A 19,666-nucleotide genomic window follows, 5' to 3' on the forward strand; every position below is an offset into this window, starting at 1 on the left:
TCAATATTGAACTTTTCACACTATTCTATTATCAGAGATACTGAATTTGGGACTTTCCATTAGTTGTCAGTTATAATCAATATTAAAAGAAATAAACATTCGATTAAACCTTCAGTCTGTGTGTAATGATGAATCTAATATACAAGTATCACTTTTTGAATGGAATTACTGAAATAAATAACAACTTTGTTATGATATTCTAATTTTATGACCAGCAGCTGTATAAGGCTTTCAGTTTTGCAGCATTTGGCTGAATCTCGGCAGATAGGACTAACCCTGGTTCACTTCAGAATTCCATCCTACTTCTGCCACGAAATCGTACCATCAGTAAACCATTTTTGACCCAACTTCCAGTGGCAGTCAGGCATGCCTATGCCCATAACACTGCCTCCACCATGTTCTCAACAGATGATGTGTTATCGCATATGCATTGGATCATGAGGCCATTCCTTTTCTTTCCATACCCCTTCTCTTTCTGTCATTCTGGTACATATTAATCTGTTTTTCCTTTGTTCAAACGAAAATTGTTCCAGAAACTGGAACAGGCTTCTTAAAAAATATTTTTCTGGCAAAGGTCTAATCTGCCCCTTCCTATGATTGAAGTTTACCAGTGGTTTACACCTTGTGGTAAACCCTCTATATTTGAATCAAGTTTTCTATTGATTGATTAAAATATGGCAATGATAGGTCTACCTCCTAGAGAGTGTTCTTGGTTTAGCTAAATGTTGTTAAGTGGTTTTTCTCTCCACCAAGGACAGAATTTTGCAGTATCCGCACAGTTGCCTTCCATTATTGTCCAAGCCTTCTGGAGTTGCTGAACCTCACCAGTGCATTCCTTCTTTTTAAGAAATGTTACAAATGGTTTATTTGGCCACTCTTTATGTTTCTCTGCGGTCCTCTCTAAATGGTTTTGTTTTCTCAGCCTTTTTTACTTGCATGGACAGCTGTATGGATGTCGTATTGAGAGTTCATAGTGATAGCCTCCCACGCGCAAATTCAAATACTTGGAATCAATTCCAGACCTTTTACCTGCTTAATAGTTAATGAAATATGAACAGCTTCTCAGTCAATGTCCAAAATACTTTCCTTAAAATTGGGGGACCATGTACTGCATAAAATGTCATTCCAAACTGCTCATACGAGATTTTTGGTAAAACCCCTTAAATTAAAGCTGAAAGTCTACTCTTCGATCACATAATCGATTGCATTATTTCAATTCCATTGTGGTGGTGTACAGAGCCGGAATTATTAAAACTGTGTCACTGTCCAACTCATTATGGACCTGGCTATATGTACTCTATACATGCCACTATCTAATAAATAAAATTGTAACGCCATTCTCCATTTGGACATCTGTCTCCTTTGCTTTACTAAACATGCAAAAAACAGATGAACCAGTTTTCTAAAAAATTTTGCATGTGCCCTTTACGTTAATCCAAACTTAAAATATGTTGTGTACTGGAAGAGTGGTTATGTTGAGAGTGCCAATGCAGCAGTGCAGTGTAAAACAAAACAGAATGTTTAAAAAAAAAAACACCACTGCCGGCTCAGGGACTACAATTCCCATTAGTCAGCATGAGTGTAGTGGGACAACGGATTTTGTCATCTGTAGGCACAAAAGCAGAATCACCCACACTTGCATACAGTGCTTTATCTCTAAATTAGTTTGTCATTGTCTGTCAGGGAGACATCTTTTGTCTAAGAGTATGTCTTTTTGTCTCATTATGGTTTTGTTTAGACCTGTGGAATTTCCCCGTCCATTGTTTTATACTCAGGCTACGCTGAGTTACTAGAACTAATTATGTATACAGTGATTCCCCTCGCTATATTGCGCTTCGCCCTTTCGCGGTTTCACCTCTATCGCGGATTTTAATATGTAAGCATATTTAAATATATCGCAGATTTTTTGCTGGTTCGCGGATTTCTGAGGACAATGGGTCTTTTAATTTCTGGTACATGCTTCCTCAGTTGTTTTGCCAGTTGATTTCATTACAGAGGCGACGCTATTGGCAGATGGCTGAGAAGCTACCCAACTTACTTTTCTTTCTCTCTCTCTTGCGCTGACTATCTGTGATCCTGACGTAGGGGTGTGAGCCGGGGGGCTGTTCGCACACCTAGACGATACGGACGGCTCGTCTAAAAATGCTGAAAGAATTATCTTCACGTTGCTACCTTCTGTGTGCAGCTTTTAAGTATGCTGCACGTTGCTTCGCATACTTAAACGCCTCAAAGGGCACGTATTGATTTTTAACTTTGTTTCTCTCTATCTCTCTCTCTCTCTCTCTGCTCCTGACGGAGGGGGGTGTGAGCTGCCGCCTTCACAGCTTTTGTACCGGCGGGTGCTTCGCATACTTAAAAACAAACATGATTCTGTTTGCCTTTCCTCTCTGTTTCCTTTGAAGAGGAAGATATGTTTGCATTCTTTTAATTGTGAGACAGAACTGATCATCTCTGTCTTGTCATGGAGCACAGTTTAAACTTTGAAAAGAGACAAATGTTTGTTTGCCTGTGTTTGAATAACGTTCCTGTCTCTCTACAACCTCCTGTGTTTCTGCGCAAATCTGTGACCCAAGCATGACAATATAAAAATAACCCATACTAAACATATGGTTTCTACTTCGCGGATTTCTCTATTTCGACTGGGTGGCTCTGGAACGCAACAACTCCCGCGATGGAGGAGGGATTACTGTATAGCTAATGCATTGTCTCATTGTAACTTCAGATTAAAGTTTGTTAAATATGTTACAAATATTGCAGTTTTGAAAAAATCAGTCAGTTTTCTTCTAGCGGGTGGATTCTATAGTTTATTAGAGAGAGGGACTAGGGAAGTTAGTATTATATGCCTCTGTATATACCCTCTTGATCCTGAATATGGTGGGGCATCCTGAAACACACTGGTTTTAATAATAATAATAATATGCTTTTAGGTGGTTTTAGTTTAAACAAAACTCTTCACAAAATTTACTTTTCTACAGAGCTTTGGAGGTTAAAATGATGTACATGCTGTTGAAGATGGGATATTCTCTTTATTTTTTGTGTGTTGATACTCTTATACCTTAATGAGTTTTAGTGATAAATGGTTTAGTAGTAGTTTAACTACTCCTGGTTCCTTCACAGTAGTATGAAAGGTGATAATCTACTTGATAATCGTTTATTTCTGTTGAAAATCTAAACTTGTAATTGGAGATCATGATCTGCCTTGGCATGCCACGCACTGCAGTTTGAGGTCATTTCATAGCAAGCTGTCAGAGAGAGAAGATTGCAAAACACAACCTGTCAGTCTGTGAAGAATTTGGACATTGAAAGAACTGTTCTGTCATTCCATCATTAAATTCCATACAATGGAATGGAAGATGCCAAAGGAAATCCATAAGAGGTTTGAATACTGTGCATGGTAATGATGCACCCTTATACTAATGCGATTAGTTTTAGGTCAAGTAATTTAAATAGGGTCAGGAGCCGACTGAAGATGACCTCCACACAGTACATTGTGTGGAGATCTTCACAGGAAATGTGCCCAAAAAGTGGATACCATGATTATGGAAGATCATCATTGCTAAGGTTAATAATGTTATAGCCATGAACTAGGCATTTCATCTGGCAGTCTTCACAATCATCCATACTCATCAGATGAGCTCAAGGGTCAGTTCCCAATGGGTTCCCCAAATGGTAACACTGGAATCAGAAAGCCCATGCTGGCAGAAATGTCACAAGCACTTAGACCCTTCTTAGGGAAATCCCACTGACTTTTTTCATGGATTGTTACTGAGGAATAAAACATGGGTTCATCACATGAACCTAAACCAAACACAGAGCCATGAATTGTAAGCCTAAGTGCTTCCCGACCGCCCAAAAAACTGTCGTGCAGGCAGTCAGCCCGGACAAGTCAAAATGACAGTTTTCAGGGTTAGAAAGAAGGTTTTGCTGTTGGAATTCATGCCACATGAGGCAACCATGACCTTGAGAAAACCTTCGTTACTCGAAGCCATCAAACAGAATCATTCTGGAAAATTGTCAGTAGGAACTGTTGCTGCTTCACGCTAAACACACCATCCACAATTCCAAAATAGAAGGCCTGCCTGTCGGGGAATATTGCTTCACAGAGCTTAACAATTGCCTGTACGATCAGACCTGGCCCCCCGGTCCATTATTTTTCTCTTACTCAACCTGAAGAAATTCCTATGCGGATAGCGATTTCCAGATGGTACAATGACCTCAGTGAGGGGATAATGGGTTGGTTGCGAGGGACCAAGCTGAACCCTTCTGTTTCAAATGGATTAGTATATTGGAGGCAAAGTGGATCAAGTGTCTGAAGTCAAGGGGGATTACACTAAAAAATAATGCGATGAATTTGACCATCAGATTTTGCTTTCAGAGGAAGAGAATTTATTGAACACCCCTCATACACCACTTCTAATTCCCAAATCTAAGTTTCTTTTCACTATACAAATACATTTATTATGTAACCCTAGGGGGCTTTGCCCCCTCCTCCCTCCCTTCACCAGCACCTACGCGCCATTTTGAAGATGGGGGCTGGAATGCACCCCATGGCGACGTGGTCGCTCCTCCGAAACCCCCTCTTAAATGGTGATACAAGTCAAGTTCAAGATGGGGCGGGAGCATGCACTGGTACAGTGTGTTGCCGCACATCCACCTACACAATGAAACAACTGGGATTCCGGTTCTGCAACCCACCAGTCAGACATGCTGGTCCAGTCCACCTTCGGAAATGACCCTGTCTTGACTGCAAGCCAGGTGTTACGTGGGTGACCCCTTTGGGCCTGGTCCACCAGTCACTCGGGTCCCCCAAACAATGCAGGACTGTTAAGCGCCGGATCACCTTCGGGGAAGTTCGCAATGCCACAATGGCCATCGTGCCCGTAACTGATGCTCCCTCACAATGCAGGTAATGTGCCCTCATTCCGGGACTCCATGAGCAACCGCTCATTCGACACAAAGTCAAGCCAACGGTACCCAAGGATTTTCCGGAGAGACACAGTACCAAAGGAGTCCAGTTTTCGTCTCAGGTCACTGGATAGCGTCCATGTCTCACAATCATATAGCAAGACAGGAAGCACCAGGACTCTAAAGACTGGACTTTCGTCCTTTTACATAGATAATCGGAGTGCGCGCACACACCCCTTTCCAGTGACCTCATGACCACCCATGCCCCCTCTCCCAATCCGTCTACTGACTTCATAGGAAGAGTCACCCAGAGACATAATGAATGTCCTGCCAAGGTAAGTAAACCTATCGACACACTGCTGATGGCTGAGCCCCAAGAGGTTATTAAAGGCCTGGATCTTGTTTTTATCCTGGACACTTCGCAAGCCCAGAACACTCCAGACTCCTCGCCTCAGTCTCTCGAGCTCCCCGATCAGAGCCTCCATTGACTCTGTTGAAGATCATAGCATCGTCAGCAAGTCAAGATCCGTGAATCTTTTTTCACCAACAGATGCCCCACAGTCGCGTGGACCCCATGACCTTGCCCAACACCCAGTCCATACAAGCATTGAATAGAGTAGGACCAAGAACACACCCCTGACAAACCCCCAGAATCAACTGGGGAAAAACACAGAGGTCCTGCCTCCCACTGTGCACAGCACTCACAGTAACCAGTGTACAGGCTGGCCATGATATCCAGCAACCTCAAGGGGGATCTCGCCAAACCCTCAGGATGTACCACAAGGCAGCTCGATCAACTGAGTCGAACACTTTGCAAAAATCGACAAAGGCTACAAAGAAACTCTGCCCAATATTCACGTTTGCCACTCCATGAGAACCCTCAGTGCCAGGATGCGGTCGATGGTACACTTCTTAGGCATAAAACCAGACTGTTCCGATCGCTGGTAGGTGAGCAGAATGATCCGGATCCTATTGAGGACGACCCTAGCAACGGACCTTATACCTGGCACAGAGAGCAGTGTTATACCCCTGTAGTTGCTGCAATCCAGGCGATCACCCTTCCCTTTCCAGATAATGACAACAAGTCCCGTTTTCCAGTCAGTTTGGGATGATGCCAGTCTCCCAAATGGAAGCAAAAATTGCTTGCAATGCCAGGAGGACAGCCTTACCACCAGCCTAGAGAAGTTCAACCCACAATCCGACCCCCGAGGGCTGGTTCATCACCTGTGCAATCTCAGTGAGATTGGGTGGTTCACCAGCTAACTGGAGGATCAGCCTCAAAACTGTGGACCCAGAGCTATCCCAATGTCCCTAGCCAGTGGATCAGCTTTGAAAAAACTGCTGAAAAGTAGCCAGCCCTGCGGGGTCACAGCTGCAGTGTCATCCATAAGAACCGTTCCATCAGCCTCCCTGACTGGCACTCTCCGAGGAACAGATTCCAGATGTGCATAACTGCTTCGATTCCTCTGTAAGCAGGACGTGGGTCATTGACCACAAACGGTGTGTCACTCTGCTCACAGATTCCTCTAACAAACGCCTCTTTATCTGCCCTCAGAGCCCTCACAGCTGTCCTTCTTTGTTCCCAGTACAGAACAGAGTTGCCATTGAGCCGTGTGCTGCGGACTCCTCTCGATGATATCCAGGGTGCCCAGCGAGATGAAACACCTCCTTCTGGGAACACCGCTAACACCACGCAACCCTCAGCAACCTTCAGAGTCTTGTCACAGAAGGTCTCCAATATCACATTAGGATAGGCAGTCGTACCCAAATTTGAAAGTTCTTCACACAAACTGTGTGCAAAACTCATTAGAAAACAGTCTTGCAGTCTGGCCAAGTCCAGGCTCATATTTCCTAGTAGGTGGTAACCTACTGGACCTAAGCTGAATCCTAAGAGTAGCAACAAGTCTGTGGTAAGAATTCACAAACTGGGCACTTCTGTAGACCCTGCAGTTTTGGAAGAGCCTCCAGTGTCTGCCCACAAGGATGTGATCGATCTCCTTCACCGCACTACCAGTATAGGAGTACCAAGTCCAACGATGCTGTTCAGGGCACTGGAACCAGGATACAGCGATTCGCAACCCCTGACCTTTTGCAAAGTCAGAGGAACATGGAGCCACTTTCACTACAGTCACCAGATCTATGGGGACTGAGACAATCCTCCAAGCCAGCCTGTCGGTGCCAGTGGCTGCATTGAAGTCACCCATAACCAGAGGAGTGTCACCCCATGGGCACCCCATCAACCACCGAGTGAAGGCTACGATGTCTCCCTCGCCGAAACATCACTCACCGCGGTCGGAGCATACACTGAGACAACAGACAAAAGCACCCTGGAGTGCCGTAATCTGAGTCTCATAATATGCTCCGTTGAAAGGAGTGACATCGGACACCATCGGAAGAAGCCAATTCCCGCTACAGCAACAGCTACTCCCCGAGTATGACGGCCCATCAGACCGACCACACCAATAAAAGGTGTATCCACCTACAGAGGTCTGGCCAGTCCCCGGTCTGCGCACCTCAGTGAGTTCCGCCACTGAAATGCGGAGTTTACGGCAGCTCCTCCGACAGCCAGAGGAAGATGATCGTCTTGCCGGAGAGACAAGACCTTCTATGTGCCCACCCGTATAGGCCGCCTCAAATTGGGACCCAAGTGCTGCCATGCAGCAGGCGACGCCTCAGCACCACACCAGTCCCGATCCCCAACAGACCTGACCCTATTGGCTCTCCAACAGTTTCGACTCTTCCGGGGATGGGGCTCCCCCATCCCCTTCATAATGCGAGCAGCCTTCCTATGGGCGGCTGCAGCAGCGCTACTCCCGCGGAGAGCAAAAAGGAGTCCTTTCTGTAGTCTCGGAGCTTTGTGAAGTTTTTTTTACAGTGGCTGGAGTGCCAATCCTGCCACCAACCCCCATGATTTCCCTGCAAGTTGGAGGACCGCTTGCAGGGCCGTGTGCAGTTTAACATCATACCCAGGACGCATTCAAATGGTGATACAATGGGAAACAAATACTTTTTTTTTTTTTTTGTACCTCCTCTTTGCTCGATCAGCTGCTGGCTTGCTGCTGCCGCCATGCCTTGTGATCTGCATCTCGTGCGGTGCTTCAAACGTTTAAAAGCCTGTACAGCAGCTGTCCTTTTGTCTTACTGCCTTGTCTGTCTTCTCCCCCAGATATCCTCAAACACTATTCCTATTCAATCTCTTTTCACTGTTCCGTTATTTCACTGAGTAATATTTTCCATTTGTTTGTGGTAATGAGATCTTTACTCTAATTTTTTTGAGGCTTTCGAATTTTCCTACTTCCATTATCTCTAACCTGCTCTGTATGTGTATCACGCCAACGTTTTTTGAATTCTTTACGATGTTCTACTACTATCCTTATTTTCAGAATTTGCACATAGATTATTTTTGTTCTTTTTTGCATTCTTTTCTTTCCAATGTTTTTGGGTGTCTTTTTGACACGCTGCTCTTTCTTCTTCACTTAGTCGTTGATGTGTCATCTAGAACTAATAAAATTTTTAAGAGCTGAGAGCACAGGAAGTGTGTCTGCCAAAAGCATTCCAACAACCAAGAGGTTAGATGACCGTGGTCTTGTTTGAAAATGGTTGTAAGTAGGGCATGACTTGCAAAAGTCAATGTCTCACGGGACTTGCTTCCAAAGGTGGTAAGTACGATGTGACTTGATTGTCCTAGAGAGAAGAGATATACAGTTTTTGTTTTATTAAAATGGTCTTGAACTCTTTCGAATTTATATGCAGCAGTTTCACAAGCCTATGGAATGTTACAACATAAACTAGTGCAAACGTGGCACTTTAATTAAAAATGATTTATCTGTACATTTATTTTAATATTCTGACTCATCCTTCTCATACTGCTTAAATGTCCACAGCGGAAAAGTCCACAGAATGAAAACCTGTGTATTGTAAAAAAATCACAAAAGGGTAAGAAACGTTTGAAGACTAGCTAATGTCTGCTCCAGAGCTTACCAAATACAGTAAATCGGTACATAAACCTAAAGACAAATATGTGTAGTACTGTAGGAACTTGAATAGTTTTATCTGTGATGGAATGGTAAACTGTTAGTACTTGGAAAAACAAGACAACAGTGGCAAAATCTGACTGTTTTGTCTGTGGCACTTATAATTATTTCCTTCAGAGAACATCTGCTGTAGAGTTTCTTTTTTTGCATTATCATTGGTGATATTACATTATTAGTGGTTAAAGAAGGCATGTTTAGTTATATTAGTGGTTAAAGAAGTCATCTTTAATTATTAATATAATAGACTACATTGAATTGAACTGAATTAAGTTTAACTTTTTTCATTCATAAATTTAGATATGTTACATTTGGATTCAGTTCATTATGAATACCTTGGACAATTTTTTTTTTCTTCTCAGAGAGTAACACGATCTCAGGAAGAGCTGTGTGATGACCGAGTAAATTACAAGTCAGAGCGTATGCGATCTGACGATATTCTTCTGCTTCAGCAACGTGATCTTGAGTATCAAAGAGGTCGAGGTAGTGGTGAGCACTGGAATCAGCAAATTTCCTCTTCTGTAGAGTCAAGTACCTCCAGTCAGGAGCACCTCAACTACCCTTCATCCAATTCTTCAAAGCCCCCAAGCCACAAAAGTGGACCAGGCCGCTGGAAAACTCCAGTGGCTCCTCATTCCGCCCCAGTTGCAGTCTCTCAACCAATGCGTACGGACCTCCCACCACCACCACCACCACCTCCACCTGTGCACTATGCAGCTGACTTTGATTCTCAGTCTGCTCTCCCTCTTCCTCCCCCTCCACCTGGCACTGGAATTCTGCAGACTTCAGCTTCTGTAGCTGATATGAAAAAGCGTGAGGAACAGCAACGATGGTATGAAAAAGAGAAAGCAAGGCTGGAGGAAGAAAGAGAGCGCAAAAAAAGAGAGCAGGAGAGAAAACTAGGACAGATCAGAAATCCACCAGTACCAAGTATCCCTATGCCTAACCAACACCCTCCATTGTCTCCAATGGGAATTCAGCAACAGCTGACACCACCACCAATGCCTGTGCAGCAACAGCAATACTTAATGCCTTCTGTGACAACTCAGCAACCTTCCCGACCGGAAAAATTGACTAGTCTCCCTCGGCCACCACCTCCACCTCAAGAAACTGTAATTCGTGAGCTCCTTCCACAGCAAGCAGCCACGTACAATTGAACGTCGGGACTTGCAGTATATCACCATTAGCAAGGAGGAACTTTCCTCCAGTGACAGCCTATCCCCTGATCCCTGGAAACGAGATGCTCGTGAGAAACTGGAGAAACAGCAGCAATTGCACATTGTAGATATGCTCAACAAGGAATCCAAGAACTACAGGCTAAGCCAGAGCGTACAGCAGAGGAAAATGACAGACTAAGGAAGCTGATGCTTGAGTGGCAGTTCCAAAAGCGGCTTCAGGAGTCTAAGCAGAATGAGGAAGACGATGAGGAAGAGGATGATGAAGATGTTGACACTATGCTGATCATGCAACGGCTAGAGGCAGAGAAGAGAGCACGAGTAAGTACTGGAAAGTGTTGGTTTAAAAGGGTAAGGTCTACTGTTGTAGGCATCGTATATTAGGTTTATTAAATTATGAAGTTAATTCTGTAAAAGATGTTTGACCTTGACTATGCTTGAAGAATGATTTTCTTGATTTTTCTTAAATACAAATTCCTTTTCAGGTTAATTTTGCCTTCTTTCAGGCATCTTTGAACTCTCCTACTCTCAAAATGTTTTGCAGAGTTTTAAAAGTCTTATCCATATTACATTTACATTGAAATTAACACTCCATATAGGGAGAAATTTTAGACATTTTTTTTTTAAATTAACCCTGTAATAATGAAATCTGAAGCATTAATGGGTCAACTTTGTTTAATGAGTTATATTTTGCTACATATTTCTAATAGTAATAATATCAATTTTAATAAAAGCTGTAGACTTATTTTTGTCCATTAAGTATTATTAGGACAGATTCCATGTTTCTATTCCTAAATTGTATCATTAAATTTTTGATTGCACTTTCCTCAGGAAGTATTCACACTCTTCTTCTTGAAAAGTTGCAGATGTTATTACACTGATACCTAAATTTTAATGTACAAAATTCTGTGTATACTTAAAACAACAGTAATATCTTTATTTTGGACAGCAAAATTATTTAAAAAAAATTAACATCTGGCTTAAGTATTCACACACTAAGTCAGCACACCTTTTATGCTATGTTTAGGTTTTAGCTGTCTTAAGAAATGATTAATGATCTTTTCAGATTTTGCTCAAACACCATAATGTGAACTACAGTTGTCAGCTTTTCACATTTTCAAAGGAATTCAAGTCTGGTTGTTAGCTGGTCCAGTGAAGCACATTCTGCCTGTTTAAAGCCACTCCAATAATATGCTGGCCATATTCAGCAGGGTCACACATCTTTGCCCTATTTAAAACTGAAGCAGGACTTCATTAATAATTTATCTATGTTTAGCTTCATTCAATATTGAATCTCTATATCCACCATTGCTCAGTGACTCTGACCAAGTCACTTCTCTACTTGTGCTAAAATTGTGTTTTAACATACACCTTGTAACTTTATTTCATGAGCCCAAAAAGTTATTTTATTCCCATGGCATCTGTCATGTGGTCTTATTTTGTTGTCAAAAGTCACTCCTATTAATATGCTTTTCAGGAGAAGCTGATTATTATTATTCTCCAGACAGGTTCAAGTATTTTACCAAAGGACCCTCTGATTCTATTGTAACAGCCATTGGGTTATTGGTCCCTTTTTTAACTTTGTGGGTCTTGCCTGTTTACACAGGCAAAGGCTTAGAAAAGCCTTGGTGGTTCGTGATTCTTTTCATTACCGAATTGATTGCACTCCTTATTAACTTTTAACCCTGTAGCAGTTTTATATACTTTTTACCAGATCAGTGTATTTCTGGACCTTTTATTTCAGAATGGGGGACTTGCATTACCAGCCCTAATTCATCAGAAATCATTTCAAGCAATTGAAAATTGAAGTGACCTATTATTGAAAAAGACTGAATACTTAATGAATCAGATATTTTATTTGACAAAAATACAACTGAATGTATTTTATAGATTTTTTTTTAAATAACAAAATGTGACTCTAAATGCAATGAATACTTTCTGAAGAATTGCTAACATACGAGGTATAATTCAGTTATTAGCTGCAAGTAAAATGTAAAAAGAGGTCTCATCTCCTTTACACTTAAGTCAGGAACTTTAACTCCTGATTTTAGTTTACCTTACATTTCATGTTTTATTGTGGACATGTATTTAGTTTAAGGAATTTGAAAAAGGATTGTATATGTTTCCAAAAATGTATAAAGCATTAAGCTTAGTGCAGTCACAGGAGGCAAATATGCCAAATAAAGATGTCTATTTTTGTGAAAGATCCATGGCCACAGATCATGAAATGCAGATGAAAAGTAACCCGTTTTTAGAATTATTTAGTTTTCCTATGGCAGCTCAAGATTTTAACTTTGTGTGTTACCTAAGTACTGAATTTGATTATGTGTATTGTTTTACTCACAAGTTCTTGTATTACCATTCTTTTGTTTAAGTCATCACTTTCATATCAGATAATTATTTGGGTTTTCTTTAATATAAATTGTTACAGGAACTGTTTTAATTGACAACTTATACAATTCATGTACTTTTTTTACTAATTACATTGCTAGAAAATAAATAGAAATAGTGCTGTGCATCTTGCTTGAGATTGACCAGTGTCGTCTAAGTTCTAATTTTGATTACCTTTTTGAAATAACAGTGACTAAAGCATTTCCCCACTCCTATAAATATACAGTGCCTTTAAAAAATATTCTCCCCTTGGAAACTTTCACAATTTATTGTTATGTGACATTGAATCACAGTAGATTTAATTTGACTTTTCTGACACTAATTGACATAAGAGTAATTTCTATTTAAGTCCTGTTGGTCTAAATTAACTGCAAATATAAAATACGAAATAATTGATCACATAAGTATTCACCCCCTTCAAGTCAGTATATTGTAAATGCACCTTTCATATCCATGACAGCCATGAGTCTGTGTGCTGAGGTCTCTAACATCTTTCCGCATCTAGATACTGAAGTTTTTCCCCATTCTTTGCAAAACTGCTCAAGCTCTGTCAGGTTGCATGGAAATCGAGAGTGAACAGCCTTTTTCAAGTCCAGCCACTAATTCTCAACATTAAAATTGTTGTTATTAAACCATTCCTGTGTAGCTTTGGCTTTATGGTTGAAGTTGTTGTCTAGCTGGAAAACAAATCTCCTATCACGTGGGTTTTTTGCAGACTACATCAGGTTGTCATCTAGGTCTTTTCCTGTATTTTACTGTGTTCATTTCACCCTCTACACCCTCACAAGACTTCCATAGCCCACTGCAGAGAAGCATCCCTATAGCGTGTTGCTGCCCCCACCATGCACTATGGAGCGGATGATATGCTTTTAATAATGTACAGTATTAGCTAAACACTGCATTTAGTTTGATGTCAAAAAACCCCATTTTGGTCTCAGCAGGCCATAGAATGTTCTTCCAGCTGACTTCAGAGTCTCCCATTGCGTTGAAACACCTCAGCACAATTGTTATATGCACAGTCTCTTCACTCTCAGCCATTGCAGCTTATAACTCTGTCAAGAGTTTTCTTAGATCTGTTGGTGGCATCCTTCAGTAGTCATCATCTTGCCTGATCAATTAGTTTTTGTAGACAGCGTGCTCTAGGCAGTTTTACAGCTGTTTCATACTGTTTTCATATATTAATGATTGAATATCCTTGGAGTCCAGTTAAATCAGAGATTATCTGATCAGGTTTTTCCGGGCTGAAACGGATCACCAATTTCATATTACTAAAACTTTCTTTCTTTCTTTCTTTCTTTCTTTCTTTCTTTCTTTCTTTCTTTCTTTCTTTCTTTCTTTCACACTAGGCTCCTGCATAACCAGCCATGCTAAAGTCATATGTTGTACTATCTATCTACAGTATGTTAAAGAGTTTAACCTTGGCATTTTTGTAATTACGCTGCAGGCCACTGGTGTTACCTGTTCATTTTTTGTTAGCAAAACAAAATTCTATAGGCTTATTGTTCCATGATCATAAAAATGCTAAAATAAAATCCCCTTATTATATATAGTTTTATTAAGTAATAAAATAATGTAATACAGCATAATTCTCCACAATACATATGGTTAACATCCTTAAAAAGCTTACATGTATTGACAAATTTGGCTGTTAAACTAACAAGCCTGTTGCTTACTAAGCAGTGGGAGCAAATTGCTCTTTATCTGTTTTTTTTTTCCCTTTCCCTAATTCAGAACTTAAGCCCTGTATTGAACAGAAGCTCACTCACTGTCTACACACAGACAAAATAAAAAAGGTCTGAACTCATTAAGAAAAATTCTTTTCATTTCTGCTGAAGACGCACGTCTTTATTGCAGGGTCTACATTTTTTCTTCTCCAAGTTCAGCTGGACAGCATATACTGTACATCTCGTGTTCCTCTCCATGCACAGGACAATTCCTCAGATTTCCTGTTCTCAGTTTTATTACTCTGCTTTCTTTAACGTAAAAGAAAGAATTCTGGTCTTCGCTCTCTCCCAAAGTTTGCCTGGCTATTCTCAGTTTACAGGAGGTTCTGGCAGAAAACCATCATGTGCTTTCTTAAATACAGTCGTCGCTTAAAACAGCACTACCACTAAAGTACCGTAAAGCTTTAAAAAGCAGTTGCTGAAAAATCATTTGGAGTGAAAATCAGCCGATTTACATCAGCAGATGTTCAATCTGAATGTCGCTAATATTCAGAGACATAGATATTTTCACAGAATTACTTTTTTTTGTTCAATATACAAGTTAAGCCACTCTACTGACTCGCCACAAGTTGGAAGTTCCATATAAGGAACATTTATACCACAGACAGGTGATCTTCATTGAACTAATTCTGTGACTTCTAAAACCAAATGGCTGCACCAGTGATGATTTAGGTTTGCCATATTAGTAAATTTTTATAAAGATTTGTTTCAATTTCCAAATTCAACTTAAAACAGTTTCCCTGTTGATAAATGTCAAAAAAGCCAAATTAAATTGACTGTGATTCACTGAAAAATGCAAAGGGTGTTAATATTTGTTACAAATAAATACTATATTCATCACTCGGTTATTTGAGAAGAATGGGGAAAAAAGACCACCAAAATACGAAATTATTCTTTCACCTGTACTATCCTAACAGAAAATATCTCTGTCACTATTTAAGGTGTGAAAGATTAAAGTTGTGCCAAGGTAGTTTGCAACCCCTATCTCATCCCCCAAAAAGCTAAATACATTTATCAGCTTTGAGCCAACTATGTTAGCTGAGCTCTTAATAGAAACACCTTAATATGGAATAATATAGTAGTTATATCTTCAAAGGGAATTTGTGCATCCTCTTAAAAATTATTTGATCCCTGTTTCTTTCTTTTATATGAGTAGTATGTCTTAACTAAAATATATTATTTTAAGACTAGGCAGATTAAATGATTTTTTCAGGAATCGCATGGTGCAGTAGTGGCTTGGACTGATCCTGAAAACCTGAACACATTTGAATGTGTAAAATTTGAAAGATGACATGTTGGGCTAAAAAAGGAAGGAAAGGGTGGGGGGCTTTTTTTGTTAAGATGGTATTGCTTACAGCTGCAGTTAGGCAAAATAATGTCTTTGACATGGTAGAAGGTCTGGAATAAAGTGGAAATTCCTTTAAAAACCTCACATATTACTTCAGTTTCTTCCAAGTGTTTACTGTTGGGAGCAGGGTCGCCTACGCTAATTAGTCCCATACTTGTGAGGAATGTTCCTGGCATCAGATCACTGGCATGAACAGAAATGATGTTTTTACTCTATATCTTTTTTCCTTCCTTTATTTCCTGCAGCAGACTGCTGTTCCAGCAATCTCTGTTCTAGACTTGGTATGTTCTTTATTGTTTCTTCTTCCTACTAAACTGGCATCTATTTTCTCTCTTTCCTTGTCTTCCTGTTTTTGTTGACCATGTGCCCTAATAAGGCTCCACATATGTAGATTAAGACCTGAAGCAAGCAGAGCGTTGGCTGCACTTGAGAGAATTCTCCAGTAAAATGAACACCTTGGAAGCCTTATGTCAAATTCTTTGAACATTCTATCGCCATTTAATATCCACTTAGATCAAATTAGAAACAAATGTTACAAAATATGGTCTTTAGAAGCCTTGTTTGTTGGCACAAGTTGCTGCACATCTTTTACTGTCAATTTCTTAGTGGCATGAATTGCTGTAAGGCAATCTCTGTGCTTGTTTTTGGACAGCTGATGCTCACTGGCACATCATCTCATGACCTACAGTAGAGGCGTCATTTGCAGCAGCTCTCCTGTAAGGTTCAGGGTCCAACTACAGAGAATCTTCTTGAGCCTGACTTTGTTTCTGCATGTTTGTATCCGTGTTGCAGTCTTCTCTTTCTGTTTCCTCTTTCTTCTTATTTTATGTCTTCATATGGAATGATTGTTTCCTTTTAGGCAATGTCCACTGTTCTGGAGATGTAGGGGCCTTTTCCAGTGATTTCTGCCCCTTCCTGTGTTTGTTTTTTATGAGTGATTACTTTTGATTAAGTTACTTTTAATGTTACTAAATGGGGATGCTGTTCAGCTATTTGTGTGTTCACTGTTTTATTGGTACTGCTGTTCAAGGACCCCAATCCCAACCCGATTTATTATGACAGTGAGTATTAATCAGTGTTCTGGCCTCGCCATTCCTATTGGCGTTCATTTGTGATTTACGGTAGTACGCATTGTGCTACTTACAGCCTGCTTGATTTGCCATTAGCTAGTGTAGAAGTCCATTTAGGTAAAATATGCAGCAGCTTCCATCTCATTGATAAATAGAAGGTTGCAAAATTGTACTTCGTGTATTTGTACCATGGAAGCTGTTGCAGATGATAAGGAGCCTCACAAAAAAAAATGTATAGCTGTAGTTATTTTGAGATTGTTAGTTTTGCAATAATTTGTTATTCGAAATTATGGTGTTAATAGTATTGTTAAATCATAACTGTCATGTTAGTCATTCCACATTATGTATCGAAACAAAATAAATGATAAAAGACAAACCCAAAACAAAAAATAATAAAGAAATAGTGCTAAATTCAAGTCAAATGAACTGTCTTAGCCCTTACTGGTAAAAACTGGAAAAATGTCCTGTTCAATCCTCCACCCAATGAATTCTTTATTCACCATAGCTGTAGCTCTCTTGCTTCTCCTTTAAAGTTGTAAAGAAACTGTAGTTAAACTTACCTCTATCCACTAAAACACACTTCTTTCCCTCCCTGTGAAATTTTCTCATTCCATGTGTGCCTAAATTTCTCTTTTCAGATCTTTTTTCCACAACTTATGTAATGTAACTTTGTAATTACTTAAAACAACAGACACATTTCTTGGCCAAGAGAGACCGAAGTGCCATAGGGTGGCTATTTAAATTCATCCTGTGTGTAGCTAATTTCAGGCACAGCAAGGGATTGTTAACATCACTTTGAAGTCCTTAATAATTCAGAAGTGCAGTAGCTGGAGTAGCACACCATTGTCATTAAATAGAAACTTAGTGTGCTTTTATTTAAATGTTGTTAACTTTATCTTGTTTCGATTCCTTGTAATGGTTTTATTTTGGACTTTGTAGGTTGTGATGTACAATACAGAGTGTTTGAACCATTTTTAGTTCTTCTAATTGTAAAGCAACTGCTAAAAAAAAAAAAAACAACTTTATGACCAAAATATAATAATAATAATAATTCATTACATTTATATAGCACTTTTCTCAGTTGAGAATAAAGTTTATGGGGTTTTAAATATTACAGTAGATTTACGTATAGACTCATTATTGTCATAAGCAACAGAGTACAGGAAACTGTTAACTCGTTACCTTGAAATTAAAGTCGTCCTTAACTGAAAATCTCTGACATTTGGCATGACCTATGAGCAACAAGTAAAGAATGCAGTGTAGATACAGGAGGCAAAGAAAGGTAATTTGTGAATAGTTGTCCTCTTTAAGGCGTATCCATACTATTGAACATTTCAGTATTATAAACAAGTTATATTTTATCCCCTTTTTTATGTTTCATAGTTGCAACAGAGACCTTTCTTCACAGAAGCCCCAATAATTATCAGACCTTAAAATAAAAAGTCTAAATTGATCATTAGGACATCTTTGGATACTTAATATGTACATAATATTTCAATTGGTGCAACAATGTGGAGTGATTTAACTGGCATGTTTTAAAGGGTGACAGCACTAGAGTTGGTAGTAATATTGCATTCAGAATAAAAATCTTTGAAAATGGTTTGCTGCATTTCTTAGCTTGGCAAGAAAATTTGCTTCTGTCAATAACAGTAAACATTGGTCTTACAATGATTTACCTCAGTGATTTATGGAGTTGTTGTAATCATGTTTACATTTATTTCCATACTTACTCATTTGATATAAAAGGCTGTTATAATTAAATGTCAGAAGTTATAAATTATTTCTTTTTCCTAGTTTTACCTTCTTTAATGTTGGATTGTACTCATTCCAAAAGTGCAGTTTCCTGTTCAAAAAATTTAGCATGTTTAATAAAGCTCTGTACATTTCCAGTGAAATATGTAAAGTTACAGCATCATCTCTGGGGGAAATCCTGTGGCTCAGATAAAGCTGCTTCTTTGTTAAATACTAATTAAGAAGAAAATTATCTGCTAACCCAGTTACAGGATGAGGAGCGCAGGCGCAAGCAGCAGCTTGAAGAGATCCGCAAACGGGAAGCAGAAGACCGGGCAAAACAAGAGGAGGAAAGACGCTGGCGAGAAGAGGAGAGAAATCGCCGAGAAGCAGAGGAGAAGGTATTTAAGTTTCTTTTCTGCATGGGTAGCTTATCTCAAATAGATAAAGGCTTCAGAACTGTAGGATAAAACGTGAAGCCACGTCCTCAATTAACCTCAGCTTGGAAGAGAGCACATGAGCGTGTGCAGTGTCTGCCCAGTCCAGTCTCATTAAGTCCATTACTAAGTCATCTTTCAGTGCAACCCCTAATTCAGTATTTTTGGTACTCTTCTTTTTTTTAGCTATGTTAACTTGAATTAAAACTTTGGGACTTACAGAATTGCACTGTGATGTTTTATGGCTCTCCTGTGTGCACAACCTTCTTTAGATCTCACCCCAGTGTATTAAACTGACTTTGTCTTGATTACTCCAAAATGACTTTGTTCTGTTGTAGATTTGCTTCAGTGTTTGAATTTTTTTTTTCCTATTGCATGGTTTCAGTTTAGCTTTAAATGTTAGGCGAATAATCATACATTTTACCTGAGAATACTCTTATTTTTATTACCCATATTTCTCTATAGACCTGCTGATATGATAACAAGTCATTGAGCCTCTCGCCATCACCATTTTGTTTGAAGGTTGTTAAATTCCTTAGTTTGAAGGAAGTTTTTAATGTTTTGAGTCTAGCGAAAAAACTCTTAATTTTTTTTACTCTTCATTGAAGTGCAAATTATTGGCTATGTGTTTCTCAAGTGATGTTCTTCAAACTTGAGGAATGTTTTTTCTTGAAGAGCAGAGGTTTCCTTCTGACTACCTTCCCATGAAAGGTTTGTTATTTGGCCATATGCTGATTGTGTGTATTGAAGTTTATCATAACAAACGATTGCTGTATACCTACTGTGGCCAGCTGAAAGAAGGGCAGCTCTACAATCTGGAAAAATGTGGGACACCAACCAGGTTGTCCCGTTTA

General features: G+C 39.7%; 1 protein-coding gene across 1 annotated transcript in view; it reads left to right on the plus strand.

The window, feature by feature from the left end:
• The window catches only part of afdna (afadin, adherens junction formation factor a), a 416,944-nt gene that overhangs the window by 378,750 nt on the left and 18,528 nt on the right, over positions 1–19,666 (plus strand). The window contains 5 exon segments of the mRNA XM_051924597.1: positions 9,299–10,075; positions 10,077–10,236; positions 10,239–10,432; positions 15,820–15,855; positions 18,642–18,776. Coding sequence (XP_051780557.1) covers positions 9,299–10,075; positions 10,077–10,236; positions 10,239–10,432; positions 15,820–15,855; positions 18,642–18,776 — 1,302 coding nt within the window.

This window comes from Erpetoichthys calabaricus, chromosome 3, assembly GCF_900747795.2.
Source record: "Erpetoichthys calabaricus chromosome 3, fErpCal1.3, whole genome shotgun sequence".
Lineage (NCBI taxonomy): Eukaryota > Metazoa > Chordata > Cladistia > Polypteriformes > Polypteridae > Erpetoichthys > Erpetoichthys calabaricus.